Source organism: Linderina pennispora (assembly GCF_002104995.1).
Source record: "Linderina pennispora strain ATCC 12442 chromosome Unknown DL89scaffold_1, whole genome shotgun sequence".
In the NCBI taxonomy this organism is placed as follows: domain Eukaryota; kingdom Fungi; phylum Kickxellomycota; class Kickxellomycetes; order Kickxellales; family Kickxellaceae; genus Linderina; species Linderina pennispora.
In genome coordinates, this window is record NW_024468249.1 from 745036 (window position 1) to 770486 (window position 25451).

A 25451-nucleotide genomic window follows, 5' to 3' on the forward strand; every position below is an offset into this window, starting at 1 on the left:
CATGCAAAAGGAGTAAACATCCCGAGCGTGACAGTAGAGCGAAACAGTTTCTCTATTTTGATCATTTCCGAATTCCAATATCTGTCCTACTGCCATACAGCAGTACAAACTTCTATCTCCATGCGCAGTTGCAAACAGGGAAACAACGAGCACTGCTACTGGAACCAGCACCTCTGCAAGGCAACCGCTGCACACCTGGAAGCTGATCCTGCTTAGGGTAGCGGCCTAGATTCAAATGCAACCAGCATGATTCCTGGAAGCAATATCTCTCGGAATTGATAGCACTCTGCTCCGCCTACACTAATCCACAGCATAGGATCGGAAAACATGTTGGATTTGGATAGTGTGCCCCTGCTTCAATCAGCAGTGGCGAGTATGGCATTGACAAAGAGTGCTTTTCAGTCGGCTGCAGCATGAGTGTGTTGGTACAAAAAAGAACAAGAATGCGCGCTAATCGAACCGAGGAATCCAAGCTCATTGGCAGAATAGGGCCACGGAACTCGGCATCCCAGTTGGTGGCACGCCCAATGCAATGTACTCGCGGAAGAATGGCAGCAGCATGCACAGGTTCTCAAAGGTCAGCCGCTCGCACAGCCGCTCGATTGGTGTAACGCCCTGCAGTGACCTTGCCAACCACTTATCAGCGCCAGGCATCTGGCGTATGACCGAAAACTTTTCGTAAGCGGCGCTGTCTGCGCTTGCATGTGCTGCCACGCACAGCCCCGCGTGCGTCCACAGAATGCCCGGCTGCGTCTTGTCGCACAGCCAGCGTAAACACTGCACAGGTCGTTTTGGGCTCTGCACACGCCATCAGCAGCAAGTCGTCCCACGACGGCTTGTCCTCGTCGTCAAGCGTCATCAGAAAATTGACCAGCTCGGGCGTCGAGTTGCTCAGCGCGTAGTCGACCAGGGTACGGACAGGCAGGCGGATTTCCTTTGGTGTTCAGGAATGCAAGCATGTCTATGCGCGAGCCCTCGACCCAGGGCCTCAGCAGCGCAAAGTCAAAGCAGCATTCGTTCTTTGCCAGCTCGACAAAATCCAGGCCGTTATTCTCCATCCAGACCATCAGACGGACCGATCCGTAATGCTCGATCAGCTCTCTTGCCAGACGACCGTCGACCATGCTCAGGTCAACATCTGATAGCTCAACAACCAGTGAAGCGACATCCTCGCGCTGGCCAGCCAACGACTCCCACAGCAGACCCGGCGCGATGGCATTCAGCAACCTGGGCCGGTGCATGCGCAGTGCGCGCACAAATTCGGACTGTGATCCAAGACGTTGTTCCAACAAATCTTGAGACGCGCCCAATGACCTGTGACCGGATGAGCTGGATATCGCTGATGCGTGAGATTTCGGTTGGCAAGCTCGCGCCGTTTGCGAGCTCGCATGCCCACGCGCACCGGAATACGGTTGTGTTTATAATGCTGCGAATATACGTGCTGTTGACATCTGTGAGCGCGTACGGGTCGCACTGCGAAAAGATCTTGGTCAGGACCATGACTGGCAGCTGCACCAGACTGGGTGTAGTGGCCATCTCGAGGAAAATTAAAGGTGCCAGTATGCAAGTTGTAAATAAAGAAGACTGGCTGTTTCAATGAGTAAAGATAAGGGGGAGTGGTGGTGATGTTTGGGTGCTGCTGGCAGCGCCTGTGGCTACGCCAATTTATAGGCCCAGCGGCTGTTGGTGCCAGTCACAATGCACATTCGGGAGACGCGAAACCGCGGTCAAATGCACAAACAGAGATGACCATGAGCGACGCTCATTCATTCATCTCCGGAAGCGGGTCAGCTGCGACACCGCTAGTGGCTAGCGGGCTGGGGAGCTGTGCTAAGGCGAAAATCCCCAGTACAGCATTGGGCAGTCCCGCCTTGCTTGAAGGAGCAAAGCGCTCACAAAGCGACACTTGTGGCGGCTAGCACGACAGGGGCGATTGGATCCGGTCTCTGCGGCACCGTCCACTTTGCCCCAAGACTCTTGCTTCATCCCAAAAGAGAGAGGCTAGGGAACAGGGCGCTGTAGTATTTACTATTCAAGGCCTAAACCCGCTAAAGACGGTTCCACAAATTAGTCTCCTATGCTTTCCTGCATGGCATCACTTTTGGATGTCATTAAAGTACGGGTGCAGCAGGGCCTGCTTCGCGGATATGCGGTACGCTGGGTCGTAGGTCAGCATACGCTTGAGCAGATCGATGCCCACCGCATCCAGCTTCGGCAGCTTCGCCTGCAGATCCTGCGGTTGCCACCTGGGGAAGCTGGGCTTGTAGTCGGGCAGCAGCGTGACCTCGGGCCAGATCTCCTTGGTTGGCGTGCCCAGCACCCGGAAGATCTTGAAGATCTCGTCGATTTCAGAGTCGCCGGGGAACAGCGGCTTCCGCTGCACCATTTCTGCAAAGATACAGCCCACCGACCACATGTCCATGCCGATTGAGTAGTGGCGCGAGCCCATCAGGATCTCGGGCGCCGGTACCACAGCGTCACCACCTCGTGTGTATAGACGCGCAGCGGCACGCCGAATGCACGGCCCAGGCCGAAATCGGCGATCTTGAGCATGCCGGACTGGTCAATCAGGAGGTTCTGCGGCTTCAGATCGCGGTGCAGGGTGCGGTGTGCGTGGCAGAATGAAAGACCCTTGACCAGCTGGTGCATGTAGCTCTACGAGGGGAGATGTGTGTGAGTTGCAGTGCACGGTTGGCGATGTATGCAAGACGCGCATGCCGGCATGTCTGTGCTGTTTTGTTTACCTTGACTTGCGTCGGCGAGAGTCCGGCCTGGCCCTACGCTGTCCATGTACTTTTTTCAGATCCAGATCCAGGAACTCAAACACCAGGTACAGCTTCGCGCCATGGTACACAATGTCCAAGAGCCTAAGGTGCAAATGGAGGTTAGTATGTGGCTGGGATGGCCAATATATCGCTGTTTGCGAGCGCCTTACCTGACAATATTCTCGTGCTGGAGCTCCTTGAGCAGCGAGATCTCCCGGATAGCCGTCGATGGCACACCTTCGTCGTCGCCCTCAAGGCGAATCTTCTTCATTGCGACAATTTGGTTCGTCGTGCGGTCCCGTGCCTTGTAAACAACACCGTATGTACCCTCGCCAACCTTGTCGAGCTTGAAATAGCGCTCCGGAGGCACCGTTTTCTTTTGTGGACATTTTGCTACAATGAAAGGAGTTTGAAGGAAATATAAAATAAACTTAGAAATATTGCAGGCTAGCAAATAAAGGACAGCAGAAACGAGTATAGAAAAGCGAAAAGGAAGCGCTGAGCAAAGAAGCGCTTTTGCTTTCTGGACGTGCGAGCCATCTGCTGAGGCTCGAAAAATAAATAGAGCCGCTCCGGCTTGCATGGGCTGGGGTTCCGGCTAAGGTAAACACAAAGCGACCAATGGCTGTTATTCTCAAGCAATGTAATCTGGATCTTGTAGGGTGATTAACTCAGAAAACGTGCTGGCACCCACAGCGGATCAGCAGGAATCCAAAGACATCGTCCCTGCGGACCCAGCCCGTAGAACGAGACCGACTTGCCGTCGCTCAGCAGCAGCTGGATGCCGCTGGACTTGCCGAATCGCTTGTTCGACTTGCGAATCGCCACTACGCTGCTAAGCGGGTACGTAGCCATGCTCGACTTTGCGCCCGCCGAGGATGCGCGAGCGGCGGAAGATGCACTGGTCGTGGGTCACGAACATCGTGCCGTACTTGCCACGGTGCACGCACCGGAATGCGTAGAGCGATGTCAGGTCGATGCCGTCCTCAGTGCCCTTCGCCTTGCTTATGGCTGAACTGGTGGCTATCGCCGTCATCCTGCGAGAGATCAGAGGCGTCAGAGCCGAGCCGTTCGAGAATCTGGTCCAGCTCTTGGGCTAGCTCGGCGCTGTCTATCGACTGCAATGAGAACTCGCTCGAGATTGACGGGCGGCCGATGGCTGTATCAGAGAGCCGGTGCTGCAGGCCGTCAAGCGACAAGACCGATGCGGACGTAGCTCCATCCTGTTGGGCGTCCTTCATGTGGGCAATGGCCGTGCCATCATGGTCTGTCCTTGAGCCTGAGAGCTGAGATACACTTAATGGCTTTCGCATAAGCTTTGATGAGATCTCCTTCGCCCGGGACACCAGCATGCCGCCACTGAAGCGACTATGCATCTTTTGGTCCGACACACCAGACGAATTCTTCTCGCGTATGTCAGCTACCGAGCCTGGTGCTCGCTGTGCGTGAATGCTCACGGGTCCTACCAGCACCAGTCTGCGGCATGAGGGCATTCGATAGATGGCTGGTTCGCGCAATCATGAACGGCTGGGGAAGCGTGCTGCCTGTATCGGCGGTACTCATGCTTGCAAGCGAGAATGCTCGTGGAACCGCTGGGCGTGAGCCTCTAAGGGTACCATTTTGAAACAGCTCCATTTCCTCAGATGCCTCCATCATCGACGGCAGATGACCGCGCTGTCCAGCGCTGATGCCCGTATACTCCTCGTCATCAAAGTCCGAGATGTCGCTGCCGATAATGAGCTTTTTGCTAACCAGCTTCTCAGCAAACCGCCTGCTGTCGGCGATAATGCTGGCATCTGTGTTTGACTCAATGTCGTCGCCAAGATGGTCCAGGGCCGTCGAGGATGCAGTCTGCAGAATCATCACTGGTGGGAAGTTGCGTGGGCCCAGCGGGTTATACGCATGGATAAAGTCGTTGGCAACATTGCGCAGGAGCTCGGCACCAGACAGGCTCTGGTTCTCCATACCAGGCTTTTGGCTCTTGTGCGAATGCGCGCCACGGCCCGGGTTGACCGAATAGAGTGTCTCGACAGCCAGCTCTACATCGGTCGGTGAGTGCCAGAGCAGCCAGTCAGGCAGCAGCAGCATGCGACGGTAGCGCTGGTTCCGGATCATCAAGGGAGCCAGGAAAAAGAACTCCACTCCAACTGCAATGCCAAGCAGCTTCTGGTAGACGTAGATGGGGATCATGTAAGCACAGCCAGCGATAACAACCAGCACGATCATCAGCGAGCGCGTAGCCCACGGCCGCTTCCATGTCACGCAGTTCTTTGCCCGTTCCATCCAGTCCGCCAAATCAGCCAGCAGCATCTGGATATGTGTGCCCAGAGTTTCGCGCCATATATCCCAGAGGCGGTTAGCAATCAGCCCCTTGCCAATGGTACCTTCCGACGCCTCCTTGATGTACTTTGGCGAAATGAAGCTGGTTTCAACACGGTCGAATCCCAGCCACTGGTACGCCTGGCTCGGACGGAGACGGTAGTAGACGATGACAAACACCGGCGACATCCACAGCACCATCGCCAGCAGATCCAAGTACAGTACCAAGAAGTACGCAATGCACCACCATGCTGAGAGCTTCGGGTTGTCCCAGCGGGCGAGCTGATACAGCCACACGAAGAATCGCTGGTACGGTGCAGAAGCCTCGACTAGTCGCTGCAGCGTTAGCAAAAAGCGGTCGAGCTTGCATGGGTCGCTGGTATCGTGGCGGTAGTCGATCTTGTGTGCAAGTTGCGTATCCGCATAGTACTTGGCCAGGTTTCCCCAGTACGAAAAGTAGTCGATGGTCCCGTTGCTGCGCTTGTAGTCGCTGGTGCTGGGCGGTGCACGGGCCCGTGGAATGCCGATTCGCGCCTCGACAACACGGCGCTTCAGCACCGAGAATGCCAGCTTGCGTCTACGCCGGCGCTCAAACTTTCCGTCCCACCCATCGTCCTGGTTGTCCTCAAGGAGACTTCTGAATGGCTGCTCGCCCATGCCCAGCTGCTCTACGATCCAGGGTACGTTCTGTTCCGAGTACTCGTCAGGCTCGAGTGGCATATTGCCCATGCGGGGGTCCCTCTCCTTTCGCTGCACTTGTTGGCAGGCTATGCTCCCACTGCCCTGGGACTGGGTTGCTCATGTATTTGGCCGTAAATGTCGGCATGGCACCTATTGGCGGTGGCCGCAGGGACTCTTCCGGACTGTCATCTCCAGCTGACGACATGGGCTCTGTCTGCGACGATACAAGCGGATAGGCTACCAGCGATTCCGCTGATGGGATTTGCGCCAGACTCTCTGCCTCAGAACCGTCACCCTGCAGAGCTTCGTCTCTAGCTACTTCCAGACAGTCGCTGCTGGGGTCCAGCGGTGCCCTCTGCTACAGTTGCTGGCTGTTTTGCTGTCTGCATCTTCTCAGCATCGCTGACGCCGCTGTCTTCATGCTCTGCCACTTCTACTGGCACAGGAGGTGTAGCCGGCCGCTTCCTCGCCACCCCTGGCTGCTCGTGGCGCTCGCGCCTTTTCCTTCTTTCTGAACTCGCCAGTGGCCGAGGCGACGGCGAGCGATGGAACAATCGTCCAAGCGCACTAAAGCCCGACGGCGTCTTTGCCACTGATGCCCTGCGAGGCCGTTGTCGGGACGAGGAAGACTCTGAGCGGTGTTTCCTGGGATGCGTGCTCTTATCTTCACTACCGTCTGGTCCCTGTTTGAAACTGTCTTTGAGCCAGCTCGTAAGACTACTGTGTGCCGTGCCGTCCCGACCCGCTCCTCTGTGCCTCGATTTATGACCATAGTCCCGGTTCGCAGTCCCGTCCCTGGACTTACTGCCGTCCCTACGGTGCTCCCCCGCTGCTCGTTGCTCTCTGAGCGACGACGATGATGTCTGTGGTGCGGGCTAGTGCGTGAGCTTACGTGTGCTGAGGGTAGCTGGGGCAGCGGGCTGTCTGGTGTTAATGGCCGTTGTTTCTCATGCTGCTGAGGCTCTTCGGTGTCCATGCTGTGAATTAGAAAAACGGTGTGTAAAATAGACAAATTAGAGTAACACCTAGAGGAGGAGGGCAGGAAAACGAGGCAGGTGAATACGGATGTAATTCGCAGAAGGTGTTGGGCCGGCCACTATTTTCAGGGCTGGGTTGGCCCACGTTCTGCGCATCTGCCTGGCCGCGCAGCAGGAGAAATGCACGGAACCCCCTCCTCGATTACTCGGACAAAGCCGTTGCGCCAAAGGGGCACACAATGGAGCTTTATTCTAAGCGCTTACAGTTGCACAGCCGGCTTGGCGTGGGACGGGGATTCCCGATTCGGACAAGTGTAGCACCAAAGGGCCATCTAGAAGTTGATCAGCAGCACATCCTCATTTTCCAGGGACTGGATGATCTCGGCGTGGCGCGCGGCCATTTTCGCGTACCTGGGCACTCCCATCGCACTGCGAATGCGAGCAAGGACCTGCGGGTACCGAGACTGCCTTTGCGACAAAACCCGCTGGAATGCGCACAGCGCGAGCCAAGTGACATCGGCTGGCGGGATGTCGTTGAAGCCGCATTTTGACCGCAGTAGCACAAACGCCAGGCGAATGAAGTCCCAGATGACCTTGACCACGTACTGGCTGTTTCTTCCCTTGACCGGTAGCTGCCGGTATATGGTGTGCAATTTCATGCCGCACACGAGAAAATGCTGGTAGAGGTTTAGTAGCACTATGTGCCGGCTGTTGAATCTGCAGTCCATCAAGATCGGCACCAGCTTCGTGCGGAGCGCAGCCAGCATCTTTTGTCGGAACATCGTGCCTGCCGCCTTGCCGGCATTGATTGTTAGTGACCATTCGCAGGTTTGTACGCATCATGCGCTTGTAGTCCGAGCGAATCTCGAGCGTCTGCTCGTTGATCAGCAGACCGCACCATGGAAACCACTGGGATGTCGAGCTCTCGACCTTTTCGCCCCTTGATCGTCCCCTCAAAGTTCACCAGCGTCTTTGTCTTGTTCAGCTTAGCGCCGTACTCTGGCACGCCATCCATGATCCGCTCAAGAAAGCGAATGACGGTTGCTTGGTGGCGCGAAACAATAATGAAATCGTCAGTCATGCGCATAAACAGCGCTGAGTCGTCGATGATATCATGCAGATGCTCTCCGCTCGAGCTGCGCATAGAAGAAGTTGCACAGAAACGAGGAAACAGTCGACCCTTGCGGAATTCCTACACGCTGCTGCCACAGCCCGTGGCTGTTGCGGACCAGGTTTCCAGTGATGTGTCCGCGGATGATCCTGAGTGCATCCTGGGTGTCTATATACGTCGTCGAGCAGTGGTCGCCGTAGACGACATTTCTAGTGCGCTTGGCCAGATTGTTTGCCAGCTGGCCAAACTCTGCTGGATCGCTGGATCGCTGCCCATGGCGCTGAAACGTTACGCGATATTTGCCAAAAGAGGGTGACAGCATCCAGTACTTGTAGATGGCATACTCTTCGTCGGGAAGTCTCTGCTCAAGCAGCTCAAGCAGCTTGTCGTGTCGGATTGTGTCGAATGCTCGGTGGATATCGATCTTGGCCATGAACAACTTGCCGGCTGATGTGCCAGGCAACAGCCCAAGGCGTGCCCTGAACTGTTTCAGCCGATCAAGCACATCATCAAAGCAATACGCCGATGCGCCCATCATTCCTTGGGTCTGCTTTGCGCATGCTTGTCAGCGCAGCCAGCGTATCCGCCAACTTGCGATTAGTTGGCCGTGCGGCTTTCTCAACCAGCTTGCCGCCTTCACGCACCACCATCTCTGACCGACCGAGGATTGGCGATCGTTCTGAACCCGCGCTCCTTGGGCAACAGCCGGATCCTCGAGTACTTGATCTCGGGCTTCCCTGCGTCGGTTTCTACAGCCGATTCCCGCGAACGCTTGACATACATGCTCGACTCGAGGTTGCGCCACGCCCTGTGCGTAATGTTTACCCACACGTCGTTTCGGAAGTAGAACAACTTGTAGCGGTACGGTGCGCTCTCAGTCACATAGAAGAAGTGGCGGAGTAGAGCCAGCACATAGTCGACAAGCACCCAATGGATGAAGCCGGCATAAATGTCAAAGCTGCCAGAGTCCTTGACTGAGAGCCATGACGCGACTTCGCTGATCCGAAACTTTTGCATAACCTCGTGCAGGGTCAGGATTTCAAACCGTCCATCCTCGATAACCTTATGGATGACGTTGTACAGCCGGCGGTGGTTGCGCTTGCCGCCGATCAGACCGTGGGGTATTACGCCTTGGACGCACTTCTGGATGAACATAAAGACATCATGGTGTACTGTCGCCATATCCAAAAAGCTCGATGCCGAGCTATCACCTGTGCTGCCCGGTGTTGATGCCTCGACATTGCTCAAATGCAGTGCTTTCTGCTTACGAGACGACCTGCTGTGCCTGGGCTTCTGGGACATGGCAAGAATCGACGATGAGAGTGGTAGATCGCCATCACTGTCGCTGTCAAACAAGTTGTCGGGCTGCGTGTTGGGCATGCTGAACTGCTCGCCCTCCTGCTGCCAAGGCGCTGGACACCACCGAAACAGCTGGCGCCGGTAGTCGAACTTGCTATGGAGCTTGAGCAGGCGAGCGACCATGTCTCTTACTGCTGGCGGCGGATTGGTACGAAGCATCGGGCTGTGAGCAAATATCTCAGCTTAGCAGCACGCTGGTGCGGGTTTCTCTCTGAGCAGGATCAAACGCGGCTTTGGCAGGGAACCTCTTTGGCAGATCCCAGAAAACGCTACGCCGTAATCCTGCTTTGAGGCTCAGCTGTGCTAGACTTCGGCCGGGTCAGCCGGGGTGCGCGGTACAACATGGAGGACCTGTTGATAACGATGGATGTCAGAGATAGCGTGGGGCCATGCTCGTCGCTGCCTTTTCTTCTTTTGCCTTCACGCCTACCTATCGACAGTGCCCTGTGCTGTGCTTCCCCGATATCAGGGCTATGTTTGCGCTTGTGCACTGGTGAATGGTCTCCCGACTCTCCAAGGATGTTGTCGATGGCGGGCATATGAATCGGCTGCGCCTGAGGCATCGACATATCAGTTATCGGTGTCCCGCACAGCTGCTGGTAGTTCCTGTTGCGCAGCTGCAAAAACACCGACGTGTGCTTGAGCAGGTACATCATGGGGCCAGACCCAACCCGCTCAAACAGCACCTGCCACTGCGGATTCCCAAGCTCAATGACAGACGAGTTCAACTGGTGGCACGCGACATCAGTCGCACCGCTCAGGCTGATGGCTGCTTCGGTCATCGCGCAGCCGGTACCCTTGCGTCAGAACGTTTTTCGGCGGATACCCCAGCGGCCCGCCAGAGCCACTGCTTTGCGAGGACCTCTTTATGATCCACTGGACAGACATGTTGACAATGTCGGACAGGCTCTCCATGGGCTCAAAGTACCGAATCTTCGGCAGGGGTCGATTAAACCCAACAATCGTAGTCGCGAGAAATCGCTTATAGGGCTTTCCGGTCGTTGCTCCGCACACAGCCAGATCCTTCAACCAGCTGGGCCATGAAGTCGCCTAGCGGTTGGGTATGCTTGTAGATCGATTCAATGACAGACTTGCTCATAGTGCATGTTCCGCCAGGCCAGTGTGTGTATTGTAGAAAGATGAATGGATGGAGTTAGCATAAAACAAAAGGAATGGACTCGGCCTGCTGTCAGGGCACATGCGGGGCGGGCTCCAGCAAGCTTGCAGCAATGAACAAAGCATGTGCGCGACCTTTGTGGGACTGGGCCTCCACACCACGCCCGCCCCAGCACATGGCAGACCGCGGTCCACACTGAGCCTAGGCTGTTGTGTTGTTGAAAGATGGCCTTGCAGAATTCGGCAATTGGGCGCGGGAACCAGTGCGACGACAGATCCTCGTGGTATCCCAGGTGGCCGCCATAGAATGTCAGTGCCAGAATTAGGTACGGGTTGCTGGTAAAGGTATCACGCGGCAAAGCAGACTCGGGGCAAACAGGGTCGTCCAGCGACGAGATTGCCAGGTACGGCACGCGAATGCCAGGCATAAACTTGGAGGAGCTGTTCTTCTTGTAGTAGTCGGTGCTGTCCTTGTACCCAAACACCTTTGACGTGATGATGTCGTCGAATTGGCTGATCCTCTTGATGCTGTCCAGTGCGTCAAAATCGAATCTTGACTGGAGCCGTCTCCATCATCTTCCGATGGCGGCTGACGATGCGCTTGAGGCCAAGGAGCATTGCGGGAGTGTAGATGTTTTGGCTGCTGAACTTTGGGCGCTTCGATGCACAGAGTCGACTCGTGCAGATCGAAGGGATTGCACACTGCGACCACCGCCTTGAGCGGACAGCTCTCGCCCTGCTCGCCAGCAAACTTTGTGACCAAATTGGCGCCCAGCGAGAAGCCGATCCCAACCAGCTTTGACTGGGGGAACCGCTTTTGCACGTGGCCCACTGCGAATCCATAGTCCGAGGTAAACCCGGCGTTGTACAGAACTGGTGTGGTCAGCGGCACACCGGCGCAGCCACGGAAGTTGACAACGACCGTGCGGAAGTTGTACGGCGCCGATGTGAGCTTCTTGACGGTCTGCTGGACGTACTCTTCCTGGCTTCCACCCGACAGGCCGTGTGAGAGAAGCACAATCGGGCGGTCGTCCTCAGGCATCTCGCTGAAGGGCGGCGACCAGTCAAGGCCGATTGTGCCGCCATCCTCGGTGTTGATCAGCTCGCGCTCGTACTTGACCAGCCGCACGCGCTGGAACTGGCCCTTGATGCTGTTGAAGCATGTCATCAGGTGCGTGTTGGGCAGCATCGCTGACGGCACAAACTTGGCCAGCTCCGGGTCTGCTAGCGACGGGCACTCGGCCCTTACAATGTCGATCAGCGTCTTGCCCGCGCCGACCTCGGCAGAGTCCTTTGCATGAATGAGGTTGACCTCCGAGTTGTCGAGGGTGCGCTTGCGGGCAAACAGCATGGCTCCAGTGGCAGCGACAGCGGTGGCAGTGAACGGGCTAATGGTCATTTCCAGGCAAATGAAAGCAGGCTCAGAGAACAAAAATAGAAATGAAGTTGCTGAAGAGCTGGAGAGGGATTGGAAGACAGGAAATGAGATCCTGGGTCACGCAGAAGTGGCTGGCGGCCGACGCTTTATACGTGCCGCTCGAAATATCGGGCTGCATTGTGCTGCTTGCACCTCGACCAAGCAGTTGGCTGCTTATCGTCCACAGGCGTACCGAAAAAGAAGTGGCAAGCATACACTGTCTCCCCAACCGCGCGGGGACGGAACTGCAAGACCGATGGTCTGAGAGGGATTCGCCCGGGCAGCGTCTCAGAAACCAGAGAGGAGAATCGCATATCCTGGCATGCGTCTGTAACGATCTGTCGAGATTGGCGTATTCTGCGGACCGGCTTTGGAAGAGCCTGGCTACAGGCGGCAATATCCGCAAATTGTCTACTTAAATAGAGGCGGGATAGGGTAGCCGGCTAAAGTTGCGCCCATGCTTTTCTTCCAGGGCGGCTGGCTCGGCGAGCTTGCCATGTGAGGCTCCCCGAACCTTTCAAGCGTCTTCGGTATCACATCCAGGATCATTTTAATTATAACAGCTAGAGGTGGAAGGAGGATAACGCGGATCTACTTCCATTCGAGCATTGCCTTTGCGTACTGCGCCAGCGGCTTGGGTAGCCAGGGCGTCAGGCTAGTGGTTTCGAAGTATGCTAGATGGCCGCCGTAACGCGTGCACGCCAGCACCAGGTTCGGGTTGCTCTCTATTTCGTCGAACGGAATCGTGCACCTGTAGCACATGGGGTCGTCGAGAGGCATTCATAAACAGCATCGGCACTGCAATATTCTTCAGGTACGGCACGCAGCTGCCCTGCTCGTTGAGCTCCTTGGCTGACCTGTACCCAAACGCCTTGGCGGTAAACTCCTCGTTGAAGTCGTTGATGTTCTTGGCCTGCGTTGATTGCTTCAGGGTCGATCTCTGCATTTCCTGCAGCAATGACCTTCTCGTTCGCGTTGAAGAGCCCCTTGAGCGACGCAAGCAAAGAGCTTGCGTACAGATAGCGGTTTTTGATTGTCGGCTCGCACATTTTAGAAATTGTTGTGTCGATATCGAACGGATTGCACACCGACACAGCTGCCACCAGCCTGCAGCTTGCACCCTCCTCGCCGACGTACTTGGTCAACATGTTGGCCCCCAACGAGAATCCTATGCCAATAATAGGCGTATCGGGATGCTCCTGCACCAGGTAACTGACGTACTCGCGGATATCGTCCGTCAGTCCGCCATGGAACATCTTCGGCGTAACCAAGTCAACGCCGTTGACGCCGCGGCTCTGCAGCACAGCCACCTGATATCCGTACGGTGCCCGCTGGATTTCCTGGATGAACGACCGCGAGTAGTAGTCGAAGCTGCACCCGGCAATCCCCGGAACCAGCAGCACCAGCGGCGTAGGTCTCTGACGTATCCAGCCGCGGCAGCGCCCAGTCAACTGCGGCCACACCGCCATCTGAGAACGTGAACACCTCGCGCTCGAACTCGACAGCACACCCTGCAGGCTTGAAGTGCTGGGTGTACAGGAATATGGTCTGCAAGGTCGCCGTGGGGCACGACCCATGAGGGTGTGTAGTACGCCCTCTTTGGATCCGTCAGCAACGGGCAGCAGTCCTGGAGCTGCTGGTACATGGTTTTGATCCCACGCCGCGGCTGCTTTTCCTCGTTGGCCCTGTGTCAGGCTTACGCGAAAGCACGACTTGGGAAGCAGCGCTGTGTATAGCATCGTGTCGATACCTCACGCCCACGTGTGTGCCGATGTAACAACAGACCAACAAATAATGGAAAATACAGATGGGAAATACAAAATAACGACCGGGATACCCAGGAGACAGCAAAGCAGAGCGCGGTTCGATATAGAGCCCAGCAGAGAGGAGTGCAGAAGGAAACAAGGCAGCTGCTACTGCGCAACAACAGCTGTCTATCTATAAAAGAAAGGACAGGCACTGGTGCCTTGTTATTTCCACACGCTTTAAACCATGAATGGCTTGTCGCTCAGTCGACTTGCAGCGCCACACATTGGGCTGCCAACTAGCAACCCATGCCACTAATTGCATTCTGCAAATTAGCTGTTTAGACAGCCTCCCTCTTCCCCATTCTCCCCCTTGCATTGTCGCCCGTAGCCAGCTGCAGTCCTTCAAAGTACCTCTTAATGCTGAGTTTGGGCACAAAGCAATCGGCCACAAGTATATGTAGCATATGCAACTGCGCACGCCTGGAACAACCAGACTCTGATTCGTTAGGCGCATCTGTAGATACCATTTTTACCGACTAATGTATTCGTGTGCCCTACTCCAAGACTGCTGGTTGGATGGGCAATATATTTAAATAGCCTGAAGCGTCATGCTACTCCGCGCAGAAGCCGTAACTGCTGAGAGGACTCAGCCATAGTGCTTTAGGGCGCACTGGAAGAACTGGGCCACAGGCAGCTCGATCCACGATGTGGGCCATGTGCGCCCCATATACCCGATGTGTCCTCCATGCTCCGTCAATCCAAGGACAATATGCGGGTTGGCCTAAAAACGCCTTGTACGGAATAAGCCGTTCAACACAAATTGGGTCATCCAGCGAGTTCAAGAACAGCATTGGGATCTGGATGTTGTGCAAAAAATCGCCACTGTTCGAGTCCTCAAGCAGGGCTTTTGCAGACGGATAACCATACACCCGCCGCGTCATCGCCTCGGTGAATTCGACCAGCGTAGCCGCACACCGGATCCTGTCCTCATCTAGTTTGATAGGTGCCTCCAGGATCTGCTGTTTGTTAGTGGCAAATGCGGTTTTCAAAAAGTTCAGGATCGCCACTCCATAGACCTTGCTGGGATGGAGGATAAACTGCGAGTCGAGATGCACGACGACCTTGTAGAGGTTATACGGGTTGCCGACAGCGATAGGCTGCGGTCAAAAGGCAGCTGGCGCCCTCTTCACCGATATACTTTGCAAGAATGTTTGCACCCAGAGAGAACCCGAGCCCCAGCAGCCTGCAGTTTGGGAGGTCTGGTGTGCAGATGAGCAACAACCTCACGGTAGTCACCAGTATATCCGCAGTGAAATGGCATCGGTGATGTCAGCTTCGATCCGCCGCCTATTGGTAGGTCACACCATGCGTTAGAATGCATTAATGCCGCACACAACTACACGTATTCAGCAAGTTGCAATCTACTTACATCCCCGGCTATGCACGACGACCACCGAGTAGTCTAGCTTTATCAGTGCAGCATAGCACCTCCGCACATAAAAGTCGTTGCTTGTGCCAGTTACACCCGAAATAATGACCACAACCGGCCTCTCTGTGTAGTTATTGCAGCGCGCCCAATCCAGCGCCAGCGTGCCGCCGTCGGGCAACTTGAACAGCTCACGAGTAAACTTTGGGAACATGATGCTTTCAGCGTAATAGACATAGTATGCCAAGAATGCGTATATTGTCTGGGCATGAGGACCAGGAACAAGCGGTGAGGGAACAAAGCGTGCACCGTTGGCCAGATTCGGGCACTCTTCTTGGAGCACACCCGCCAGTGTTTGTTGGCTGTTGGATTTTGTTGGTACCGTTTTGTCGGCGTGGATTAACTGCACCTGGTTGCGACTATTCTTGCTCCGTGTAGACATGACCACTGTATAGTTGAGGCAGACTTGTATTAGTATGAGGCAGCTGGATGGATTCAAGAGTCGACAATTAGCCTTTGGGGGTTCAAATGCTTGCAAGCTGGCAGCCTCCTAGTTAACATGCTGCCTGGGCGCCAGGCTAGAGTTGAAAAGCAACATGCTAGATATATTGATAGGGGTTTACTTTCCTTATGCGTCCTTGAAAGGCGCGTTGCCACAGTATTAAACTGCTCGGCTGCATGTCGTTCATAGTTGAGCGCAGTTGCAGCACCACCAGTGCCACTGTGTTTTCCGCATATTTGCCTGAAGGACATTGCTATGCAATGAGTGGCGACACGCATGGCGTCCTATGTCACTGAGGTCGCTTGCCCGGCGTCTTTCAGATTGGTCTCCTGTACACTAGCGTGGATACTCCAGAGCCTGATTACCAGTGCTATTTGAAAGTATTGTTGTTTATTTGGCAATATCCAGGATGTGGTGCGGTTTGGGCTTCTTGGAGGGCTGGACAACAGTACCAAAGAACTCAGCTACCGGATCAGTGTGCCACGAGCGTGGGCGCAGGCCCTGGTAAAACCCAATGTGCCCACCGTGGTTGGTCACCACCAAGGCCGTGTTTGGGTTGCTCTCAAATAAGTCAAAGGGGGTGCCAGTGACCGGATTAATCGTGTCGTCGCGACTAGCAAAGACCAGGAATGGGATCTTGATGTGCTCGACATAAGGCTTGCTGGATGCTAGCTCATAGTACCCCCAGCTGTCTTTGGTATTGAACACCTTGGCAGTGATAATATCGTCGAGCTCGGACAGGCTACGCTGCTCTTTTCACATGCTCCATGTCGAAGTGAATCTTGCCGCTATTCAGCGCACTCTCGTTCTTTAGCAAGTACCGTTTCGTTCCAGCCACAAGTGCTGGGCGGAACACGTAGTCGTTGAGGAAGTTGCGGTCCTCCATGGCACGCACAGTCGTTGGCATATCAAAGGGCGACGAGATGCCGACTGCCGCGGATAAGACACAGTTGCTGGATTCCTCGCCAACGTAGCGGGTTAGAACATTGGCGCCCATGGAGAAGGCCACCGCAACAAGCGGCGCATCCGGGTAGCGCGCATGGGACATGGTTGACGGTGAGGCGGATGTCGGCTGTCTCATGGGCATTGTAGGGCCTTGGGGAGGTGAGCCTCGCACCACCACACCCACGGTGGTTCATGACCACCACACGGTAGTTTAGCTTCCCATCCGCTAGTGACTTGGCCAGAACACCGAACATAGTATTCCTTGCTGGAGCCACCCACACCTGACATAACTACAGCGATTGGGCGAGTGTCGGGCTTGTTGCTGTTGTGCGATGGGTACCAGTCAATAGCAACAGAGCCACCATCACCAGCTGTCAGGATTTCACGTTCATAGCTGACATCAGAGTGCTTGTCTCGACGGTGTGCATTGATTACCACGTAGGCTGGTCTGCAAGATACTGAAAAACAGATAGGGCGTAGGGACAAAGTAGGCGCGCTTGGGATCAGGTCAGCGAGGGGCAGCCAGCGTCAAGGTAAGTCACGGATGCAGGGCCCGCGACTGGCGAATGGCATTGTACTGTGTGGGAGAGGCATTCGGTGGACGGTAAGCGAATAGCTGGATGCGGCAGCTGCGAATATAGAGTTTTCGAATCCACACAGCGGCCAGCAGTAAAGCTACTGCCACAAATAGATGCTGGAGTATGTACGAGTCCATGGTGAAACAACGAAAAATTAAATGTACAAGAGAGCACCTTGCTGCAGAAAGAGAGCGAGAGAAAGGGAGTGAGGGAAATGGCTTGTACGAGGTTCCAGTATGGCCTCTTCCAGGCACCATTGCCTACAAAATATATATAGGGCAACCAGAGGATGCAGCAGAGAGAAAGCTCGCACTGTTTTTGAGCTATAGTGCACACAGTAATATGAAAAACGTATTATCCTCCCAGCTGTGAATCGAGCAAGAACAGTCGCTGTATGCGGGTCAACAATGGCAGCTGGTTTGCCTTAAGCTTTGCAGGTACACTCGTGCGTTGTTCTGGGCAAACGCATGGCGGTGGTCTCTCGATAAGCCCTTCATCCCCTCCCCAAACGGTGGACGGGAAGTAGAAGGTGTGGTGTATCAAGGCGCAGGTATTGTCAAGCCATGGAGCGGCTTCACAAGCACAAGCCCCTTTCTAGAATGACGACAGGATCGGACACGGTTCGGGGAGGCGCTAGGTCTGAGAGCATCGCTGGGTGTGATATGCAGACACTGCGGCCAGCCGTGTATCGCTGATATATTTGGCCATCATGGCCACATGCTACTTGATCGATAAGAGATATCTTGCACATGCCAGTGCCATAGAAAAGCAAAAGGTCATGCGACCAGAAGCCGGCTATAAAGAAGCGCAGGGTGCGCGTAGTGAGTCAAAGACGGCCTGGCTGCGCCGCACTTTTTGCGAAAATGTGAGTAACTGTAGATGCCTGAACCGGGCTTTAAAAAACATCCCAACCAGCCAAAGGACAGCAATGAAAAAAAAAAAAACGACACCTAAAATTTTTCCTCCTTTCCTCACACCACAATTCGATTTCACTCATATCCTTCTCTTACTCACAAATCTAAGGAAAGGCATTCTTAATTCAACAAAAAGTATCCCGAAATGGCTAGCGTAGAGGACCTGACCACGAAATTCGCGTCGCTTGGACTCACAGGCGACAAGGCCAAGGAGGCGGCTGGCAACAAGAAGCTGGCGCCGACGCTGAACACGATCGTCGATGCAACGGGCCAGTCGTCGTTCGAAAAAGTCGATGGGCATGCTGCTGTACAGCCTGGGCACGACGGCTACCAAAGGAGAAGACGCCGCATGTGGAGTACATCGCCAGGGCTATCGCCTCTGGCCGGACTGGCGTCGTCCGAGCAGGTGTCTGCAGCGACAAAGTTCTGCGCCAAGAACGACCCGGCAGCCAACGAGCAGGCGTTCGACGAGGCGTGCGGCGTGGGCGTGGAGGTGAGCGATGCGGCGATTGCGCAGCATGTGACCGCGGTGATTGATAGCATGAAGGCGATGCTGGTCGAGCAGCGGTACCGGGCGCTGGGGCGGGCGCTGGGCGCAGTCAAGAAGACGTCGGAGCTGCGGTGGGCGAACTCGGGCAAGGTCAAGGACGAGTTTGATGCGCAGGTGCTGGCGCTGTTGGGTCCCAAGGACGAGCGCGACGACCCGGCGAAGCTGAAGAAGGCAGCCAAGGCAGCCAAGCCGGCGAAGAATGCGGCTCAGCAGGAGTCGAAGGGATGGGAGCCGGCGACGCTGGAGAGCATGTTTGCCGAGGGCGAGATCAGCCGGCTGCACAAGGCGGGCGAGAACCCACAGATCAACGAGTCGCTGCGGGCTGCGCATCTGGCGGCGACCTGGGGGCAAGGTTGTGACGCGGTTCCCGCCCGAGCCCAACGGCTACCTGCATATTGGCCACGCCAAGGCCATCAACGTCAACTTTGGGTACGCGAAGAACGCACGGCGGCGTGTGCAACCTGCGCTACGACGACACAAACCCCGAGGCCGAGGAGGAGGAGTATGTGCGGTCGATTCTCGACATGGTCCGGTGGCTTGGGATTTGAGCCGGCTCAGGTGCTGTACTCGTCGGACTACTTCCAGCAGCTGTACGAGCTGGCCGTCAAGCTGATTGAGGCGGGCCATGCGTATGTGTGCCACTGCTCTGGCGAGGAGATCCATCAGCAGCGCGGCGGTGAAGCCATGGGCCCGCGGTTTGCCTGCCCACACCGCGAGCGGCCGGTGGCCGAGTCGCTGGCGGAGTTCCAGAAGATGAAGGACGGGCGGTACGCAGCCAACGAGGCGATTCTGCGCATGAAGATGGATCTGGAGGACGGCAACCCGCAGATGTGGGATCTTGTCGCGTACCGCATCTTGTACGCCAGCCATCCACCGCACTGGCACGCAGTGGTGCATCTATCCGACATACGACTTCACGCATTGCCTGTGCGACTCGTTCGAGAACATCACCCACTCGCTGTGCACACGCGAGTTCACCAACTCGCGCCAGTCGTACTACTGGCTGTGCGATGCGGTCGAGGTCTACAAACCGGTGCAGTGGGAGTACGGCCGTCTCAACATCACCAACACGGTGCTGTCCAAGCGCAAGCTGCTCAAGCTGCGCGACGACGGCCATGTGACGGCGCTCGACGACCCGCGCCTGTACACGCTGCCGGCGCTGCGTCGCCGCGGTGTGCCGCCGCAGGCCATCAATGCCTTTGTGCGCGAGCTGGGCGTGACCACAGGCCAACACCACCATCGATGTGGTGCGCCTAGAGAACCACATCCGCGACGCGCTGAACGAGCTGGCGCCGCGCGTCATGGCTGCCATTAGCCCGGTCAAGGTGGTGATTGAGAACCTGCCTGCGGACCACCTCGAGATGATCGATGTGCTCTACAAGCCGCGTGACGAGTCGTTCGGCACGCACAAGGTGCCGTTCACGCGCACGCTGTATATCGATGCGTCAGACTTCCGCGAGACCGACTCGGCGGACTACTACCGCCTCGCGCCCAACAAGACCGTCGGTCTGCAGAACGTGGCCGGCCCGATCACGTGCACGGATGTGCGCAAGAACGCTGATGGGTCGATCAGCGAGATCGTGTGCCGCCTCGAGGATGCAGCCACGGCCGCCAAGCCCAAGACGTACATCCAGTGGGTGGCCGAGAGCCCCGAGCACGGATCGCCGGTGCGCCTCGACGAGGTGCGTGTGTACGACGCGCTGTTCAAGCACGCCAACCCGTACGACAAGAACGAGGTGCCGGGCGGCTGGCTGTCGGACGTCAACGACAAGTCGCTTGTTGTAGCCAAGGGAGCTGTGGCCGAGGTCGGCCTGTGGGATCTGATCAAGCGGCATGCTGCGACCGCCGCCGGCAAGAAGGAGCTGGCCGAACACCACGTCGAGAACATCCGCTTCCAGTTCACGCGCATCGGCTACTTTGCCTTTGACAAGGACACGGAGCTGTCCCACTGCCGCCATCGAGGGCGATGATATCAAGGGCACCAAGCTGATCATGAACCGCATTGTGACGCTCAAGGAGGATGCGAAGAAGGGATCCAACTAACACGGCTATTTTTGAACATGATTTCTCGCAACATCCAGCTCTACATGCAGTCATACAGCCTCGAGGCATTTGTATCTAATGCATGCAGCGTATCACGCACACCCAGTGGTGGCCATAAATAGCACGACTAGCCTACACTATCAGCGGTGCGCAATGGATATCATCTCTCCTTTGCACAGTGATGTGTCGAGGTCGGTTCCTGGAAAACACAATGGCTATTCACCGAAGCGCGAGCGGACGCACCGCCCTGGGTAATTCTATCGAACCTCAAGGGATTGCCTGTCATCTTTTGCAAAGGCGCTACAATACGGCCCAGGTGTGCGTGCCCATCCCAGCGAGCAATTTTTTGTTTAAAGGCACGAGGCGCTTGATCGTCTCCACTAAAATTTTTCAACAAGGCCAGGCACGAGCAGCTTCATGTCGTCCGCCCTTTCTTCCTCTCCGCTACCGAATGTCTATTGCAAATTTCGTTTATTTTTAACCTTCTACTCTATTCGCTTGCTCGTGTTTTGTACACCTTCCTTTCCACAACGAGCTGTTCTTTGTTGCACCTGCAGTTCTGCTTTTTGCGAAAAGGCTGGAATTTCGAACAGCGTTATTATTCTGTCGGTGCAAGAGGAGTGTGCCGGCTTCTTACACAGAAACTCGCTCTTTCCCTCCAGATAGACCCGAGCGGGCTATTGTTTTTCTACAGCCCCACAGGCCATTTGCGTTCTCCAGCCCGCCGGAGGCTCCTGGACCCCTCATAACCCCCCTTTCGGCTTATTTGTTGTCAACCCGACAAGCACGCTTTTCCTGAGACCACCAACTCCCCCACGTTTTCCACTTTTACTGCTCCTCTTTATACCGTACCCCAGGCATTCGAGCGCAATTCCATAGACACAGCAGCAAATGAGTTCGGCAGCCGGTGGCCAGAACAGCGCTACTAGTCCGACAGCACCATCCTGGCATCGGTCACGCGCCAAGGAAGGAGGCATTTTCGCGACCCTGCTGAAACGCCCGCCGCCGCCAGCCAAACTCTCCGGACCAAAAGCCGTCAGACCAAAAGCAGCAGTATCGCACCAGCGTGGTATCCGATGGTCTGGTCGTGAACGCCGCCGGCTCACAAATGTACGCAATTCAGCTGCCCACGGAAGACACCCGGGTGAACCCGAAGCTGCAGTACTCGGCGACCTGTCCCGCAGACAAAGCCCAGCAGCCGCAGCGGGCCCAGCAAGCTGTCGAATGCGGCTGAAGAAGGAGTACACGAGTGCGTTTTCGCTGGGCTCAAAGAAGCAGGGCAGCCCAGACAAGGGCGGGTATCGACCGAGCGTGCGTGGGCAGCCGGTGAGCGGACCGATCGCTGTGCAGCACGTCAACCATGTTTCGGTGTCGCAATACCAGAGTAAGATTCTACGGCCAATGCTGGAGCATGCGTCGTCAGCGGTCGCAGCAGTCGTACCTGTCGTCGTAATGGGTCGCAGCAGTCGTTGAAGTCATCGTCCGCCAAGGACCCGCCGGTGTCGCCAGAAGAAGGTATGTACATTGCACGCACGCAGCCTCAATATTGCACCGACCGTGTGGCCTTTCATAATGGTCCTTACGAAGGATATTACGCATACTTTTGCCTCTTGCCCAAACCGGCGAATAGCTTATGCTTCAGTTTAATTGCGACGAAACCGGTCTCGAGCAAAAGTGCGGTGGCGCTGCATGGGCCGTCTATAATAAGATCGCTTGCTGCAAGCACTTTGCATCGTCGCACACCGCGCCGGTTGTTGATTGCATGAGACTGCCCTTTAGGTTTCTGTGCGTCGTTCGGCGTGCATGACCCGTATTATCGTCAGCTACCGCCTGTGCTAAATTTGGGTCCCAGGCACAGCGCTTGCAGCTTGTTCGGCTCTCCTCCTACCTGGCGCTCTGTGGCTTATGCTGCCCAGCGCAGTCGTCGTGCGTGCGGGCAGGTGTCTGGGAATCATCCTAATCCCGCTGGCTATTCTTTGTCCAGCAATAAACCCGGCGCTTCATCTCCCCCTTTTCATTGCGCATGTTTGTATTTCTTTGATGTCGATTGATACCTGGCTTTGTGTGGCAAGGACTCCAGCCCGAGCTTGGGCTGTCAGACTTCCTTCTGCCGTTTTTGTTTGCCACCCCGCTTACTCCATTGTGGCAGCTGGTCCGCTGGGATTCCGTTCAAAATAGACCAGTGCCCGATACCAGCCGCCTACTCTTTCTCCTCTCCCTGGTTTCTTTTTCAGGTCTGTGCGATATTTTAATGGCTGTGTGCTGCCTTGGCGGGATTTGTAAAAAAGCTTTATCGTTACATGGCCGTTTATCTACCCCTGATATCTCTTCTTCTACCTGTACTATTCCTGTTATAATGTCCACTCAGTCCCGGGTTTCCTCCTTTATCTTCAACATCCTAGGCAAACCAAAGGTCAAAAAAATCAACGACATCAGTGCGCCGTTCAATGTCAAGCACGACATGCACATCAGCATCGAGGACATTGACGATGTGCTCAAGGTAACGTATCCAATTGTTGCATTGCGCGCTGCGTGTCCTTTTTTCTCTCTCCTAGACGCAACAGCATGCGCTGCTGCTGGAATATGCAGCATGTGTCACTTTCCGATTCCCATCTGGTTCTACCGAAAATCCCTTGGGGACACTTTCGACGAACGGTGGCCCAGTGAAATGGGCCCTCAAATCTGCTGCGCCGGTCGCTCAAAAGGGACCTTTTTTGGCTCGTTTGCAGCCTATAAATATGCAGCTTTGTTTCTGCTATGTGGGTAACAGAGCGACTATTGGTTCGCAATTGGGCCAGAAAGACCCAAAGGGGATATGCGGCTTTTCCCAAATGCGTTCCAGCATGTTCCGAAGATCAGATGTATAAAAGGAACGCGCTAACCACCAGGTAGCATGTTGTAGTATATGCCAGATGCTCTTAAGCAGTACATTGGCCCTCAGAAAACACCGTCGGTTTCCTCCACAGCAGTAATGACAGACCGGAACACCCAGTCCCCCAAGGCGGACTCGAGCACCAGCTCCCCGCGCACACCAATATACGAGGAAATGACGACAAAGCACGATAACGATCGTGTCGGCGCTTTGAAAAGCCGGGCCAGCGCAGCAAGCCTTGGCAGCGACTCTGCAGGCAACAGCAAAATCACCGGCCACTCGTCTGCAGACACAGCTGGACCAGATCAGGACCCAGCACCCGTACCACCAGCAGGCGCAGCAGAAGCAACAGCAACCGCAGCAGCGGACAGCCAGCGCAGCGTCGTCGACCAAGTCCTATGCGCACCTTTACTGGCACAGGTGAACTCGCGCGAGCAGGTGCGGCTGCAGCACATCCAGCATGCGCGCCAGATGCTCAGCGGCCGGGGCGGCGACTCTCCGGGATCAAGCGGATCGATGGTTACGCCTGTCACACCCGATATGCCCGCATCAGTGTCGCAGCCGCAGCCTCGAGTACGTGAAAAACACATCGCCCTCTGGTAGCGACGCCATGCCCAGCAGCCCGCAGTCAGCCAAGGCGCGCATGTATGGCGTGGAGGGAGTGGGCACTGGCAACAGCGAGGGCCTGGTATCGCGGTCAGTCGAGGGAGAGAAGGGACAGTGGCTGCAGCGCCAGTCGTCGTTTGGGTCCACCCACAGCCTTCACGGCACCCGGTCTCCGGATCTGAGTGTTGGTGCCGGCTCAAGCACGCACCACACGCCAACGCTGCTCGGAGCAGAGCCGCCAAAGCTCGCCACAGACATCCCTACAGCCGAGCGGCAGGTGACGCTGGCGCATCCGAGCGGCAGCAAAAAATACCAGCGTACGCAGGGTGGTGAGAAGCATCTGCTGGACGAGCCATCGGCCTCCGTGGCTGCATCCTCCTCGCTAACCAGCCCACCTGAGTCGTCGTCGGGACACAAGGCGTCGCGGATAAACTACGGTGAGCTGGAGCCGTTTGCGGAGGGCGAGTCCGGGATGGTATACAAGACAACAAACAAGAAAAACAACCGGCAAGTCGCAATCAAGGTGATCCCGAAGACGGCCAAGGCGCGGTACCGCAAGCTGCGGACAGAGCTAAAGATCCTGAGGCGCGTGCGGTCGCACCACGTCGTGCGGTTCTACGAGTACTTGGCGGTGGATGATTCTGTGTGGATTGTCTACGAGTACATGGGCGGTGGATCCCTGGCAGATCTCCTCGAGGGATACCCGACCCTGCGCATTCCCGAGCCTGTCGTGACGTACGTAATCAACGAGGTTCTCTCTGCGCTGGCGTACCTGCACGAGCGTAGCATCGTACACTGCGAAATCTACAGCGACAACATCTTGATTGGCACCAATGGCCATGTCAAATTGTCGGACTTTAGCAGCGCCGTGCATTTGACAGCGGACCAAAAATCTGTACACAAGTCTACGCTGGGCGCAGTCTACTGGATGGCACCCGAATTGGCCAAGGGATCCGGGTATGCGCCGAGCACTGATGTGTGGGCGCTGGGCGCAACTGTCTACGAGATGATCGAGGGCCACCCACCGTACGAGGAGTACCCAGAACTGAAGGTGCTAGAACTGGCGTCGACCAAGGGGATGCCTGCGCCATCAGATCCAACGGCGTGGTCGAGGGATCTGGTTGGATTTATGAACCTATGTTGTACAGTCGGCAGTGCTGAGCGGCCAACTGCGTCGCGGCTGCTGAAGCACCGGCTCCTGGTGGGCCAGGATAGCGCCAGATCCCCGAGGATGCTGCTGGAATTCAGCAAGCGCCTGGAACTAGAGCTCGAGGACGAGGATGACGACGAAGAAAGCGAATGAAGATTGAAGAATAGCAGTGCATCTTCCATATTAATGTATCCTTATTTAAGACCATTCGGCTGCTAGCCGCCTACATGCTATGTGCTTGTAGACAGCTGGATGATATCCATGACCAAACCATATGCTAAAATATCACCCTGCGGCAGTTGTCGGCACCGCACCGACATGTGAAATGATATGCTTCTGGATCGGCGTCGTCGCGATTGCCGTAAGGTCCAC

At 55.8% G+C, this 25451-nt stretch overlaps 10 protein-coding genes across 10 annotated transcripts; 2 read left to right on the forward strand and 8 right to left on the reverse strand.

The window, feature by feature from the left end:
- Positions 1 to 168: 168 nt before the first annotated feature.
- DL89DRAFT_263886 (uncharacterized protein) lies at positions 169 to 1622 on the reverse strand. Its single transcript, XM_040886015.1, has 4 exons — positions 1291 to 1622; positions 981 to 1265; positions 779 to 934; positions 169 to 753 (listed from the first exon to the last, which is right to left on the reverse strand). Exons 1-4 carry the CDS (start codon positions 1534 to 1536, stop codon positions 475 to 477), a joined length of 966 nt encoding a protein of 321 aa, XP_040747081.1. The 5' UTR covers positions 1537 to 1622; the 3' UTR covers positions 169 to 474.
- Positions 1623 to 2095: 473 nt separating this feature from the next.
- On the reverse strand, positions 2096 to 3036 carry DL89DRAFT_253790 (Pkinase-domain-containing protein; the record flags this gene model as incomplete). The annotated part of the gene is made up of 4 exons (XM_040885212.1): positions 2096 to 2455; positions 2482 to 2653; positions 2745 to 2867; positions 2936 to 3036. 4 exons carry the CDS (start codon positions 3034 to 3036, stop codon positions 2096 to 2098), a joined length of 756 nt encoding a protein of 251 aa, XP_040747082.1.
- A 497-nt stretch (positions 3037 to 3533) lies between these two features.
- On the reverse strand, positions 3534 to 5804 carry DL89DRAFT_299410 (uncharacterized protein; the record flags this gene model as incomplete). The annotated part of the gene is made up of 2 exons (XM_040890806.1): positions 3534 to 4185; positions 4223 to 5804. 2 exons carry the CDS (start codon positions 5802 to 5804, stop codon positions 3752 to 3754), a joined length of 2016 nt encoding a protein of 671 aa, XP_040747083.1. The 3' UTR covers positions 3534 to 3751.
- A 201-nt stretch (positions 5805 to 6005) lies between these two features.
- On the reverse strand, positions 6006 to 6861 carry DL89DRAFT_5308 (uncharacterized protein). The gene has a single exon (XM_040891783.1). The coding sequence runs from the start codon at positions 6739 to 6741 to the stop codon at positions 6199 to 6201; it is 543 nt and encodes a 180-aa protein (XP_040747084.1). The 5' UTR covers positions 6742 to 6861; the 3' UTR covers positions 6006 to 6198.
- A 4122-nt stretch (positions 6862 to 10983) lies between these two features.
- DL89DRAFT_211975 (uncharacterized protein) lies at positions 10984 to 11640 on the reverse strand (the record flags this gene model as incomplete). The annotated part of the gene is made up of 1 exon (XM_040884213.1): positions 10984 to 11640. A coding segment is annotated over one exon (657 nt), but the record flags the coding sequence as incomplete, so codon positions are not given.
- Positions 11641 to 12098: 458 nt separating this feature from the next.
- Positions 12099 to 13680, reverse strand: DL89DRAFT_5302 (uncharacterized protein). The gene has a single exon (XM_040891781.1). It carries the CDS (start codon positions 13482 to 13484, stop codon positions 12471 to 12473), a length of 1014 nt encoding a protein of 337 aa, XP_040747086.1. The 5' UTR covers positions 13485 to 13680; the 3' UTR covers positions 12099 to 12470.
- A 367-nt stretch (positions 13681 to 14047) lies between these two features.
- On the reverse strand, positions 14048 to 15451 carry DL89DRAFT_263890 (AB-hydrolase YheT). Its single transcript, XM_040886016.1, has 4 exons — positions 14923 to 15451; positions 14692 to 14840; positions 14309 to 14650; positions 14048 to 14274 (listed from the first exon to the last, which is right to left on the reverse strand). Exons 1-4 carry the CDS (start codon positions 15359 to 15361, stop codon positions 14140 to 14142), a joined length of 1065 nt encoding a protein of 354 aa, XP_040747087.1. The 5' UTR covers positions 15362 to 15451; the 3' UTR covers positions 14048 to 14139.
- Positions 15452 to 15563: 112 nt separating this feature from the next.
- DL89DRAFT_263891 (AB-hydrolase YheT) lies at positions 15564 to 17169 on the reverse strand. The gene is given in 5 exon segments (XM_040886017.1): positions 15564 to 16173; positions 16223 to 16382; positions 16468 to 16599; positions 16619 to 16862; positions 16927 to 17169. The coding sequence occupies 5 exon segments, from the start codon at positions 17079 to 17081 to the stop codon at positions 15812 to 15814; spliced, it is 1053 nt and encodes a 350-aa protein (XP_040747088.1). The 5' UTR covers positions 17082 to 17169; the 3' UTR covers positions 15564 to 15811.
- An 834-nt stretch (positions 17170 to 18003) lies between these two features.
- On the forward strand, positions 18004 to 20451 carry DL89DRAFT_289570 (glutaminyl-tRNA synthetase; the record flags this gene model as incomplete). The annotated part of the gene is made up of 7 exons (XM_040889968.1): positions 18004 to 18659; positions 18712 to 18862; positions 18897 to 18935; positions 18967 to 19248; positions 19298 to 19609; positions 19635 to 20305; positions 20349 to 20451. The coding sequence occupies 7 exons, from the start codon at positions 18004 to 18006 to the stop codon at positions 20449 to 20451; spliced, it is 2214 nt and encodes a 737-aa protein (XP_040747089.1).
- An 839-nt stretch (positions 20452 to 21290) lies between these two features.
- Positions 21291 to 25345, forward strand: DL89DRAFT_263893 (kinase-like protein). The gene is given in 8 exon segments (XM_040886018.1): positions 21291 to 21486; positions 21506 to 21626; positions 21650 to 21876; positions 21915 to 21966; positions 22854 to 22951; positions 23354 to 23604; positions 23633 to 23716; positions 23795 to 25345. The coding sequence occupies 8 exon segments, from the start codon at positions 21343 to 21345 to the stop codon at positions 25230 to 25232; spliced, it is 2415 nt and encodes an 804-aa protein (XP_040747090.1). The 5' UTR covers positions 21291 to 21342; the 3' UTR covers positions 25233 to 25345.
- The last annotated feature ends 106 nt before the right edge of the window (positions 25346 to 25451 follow it).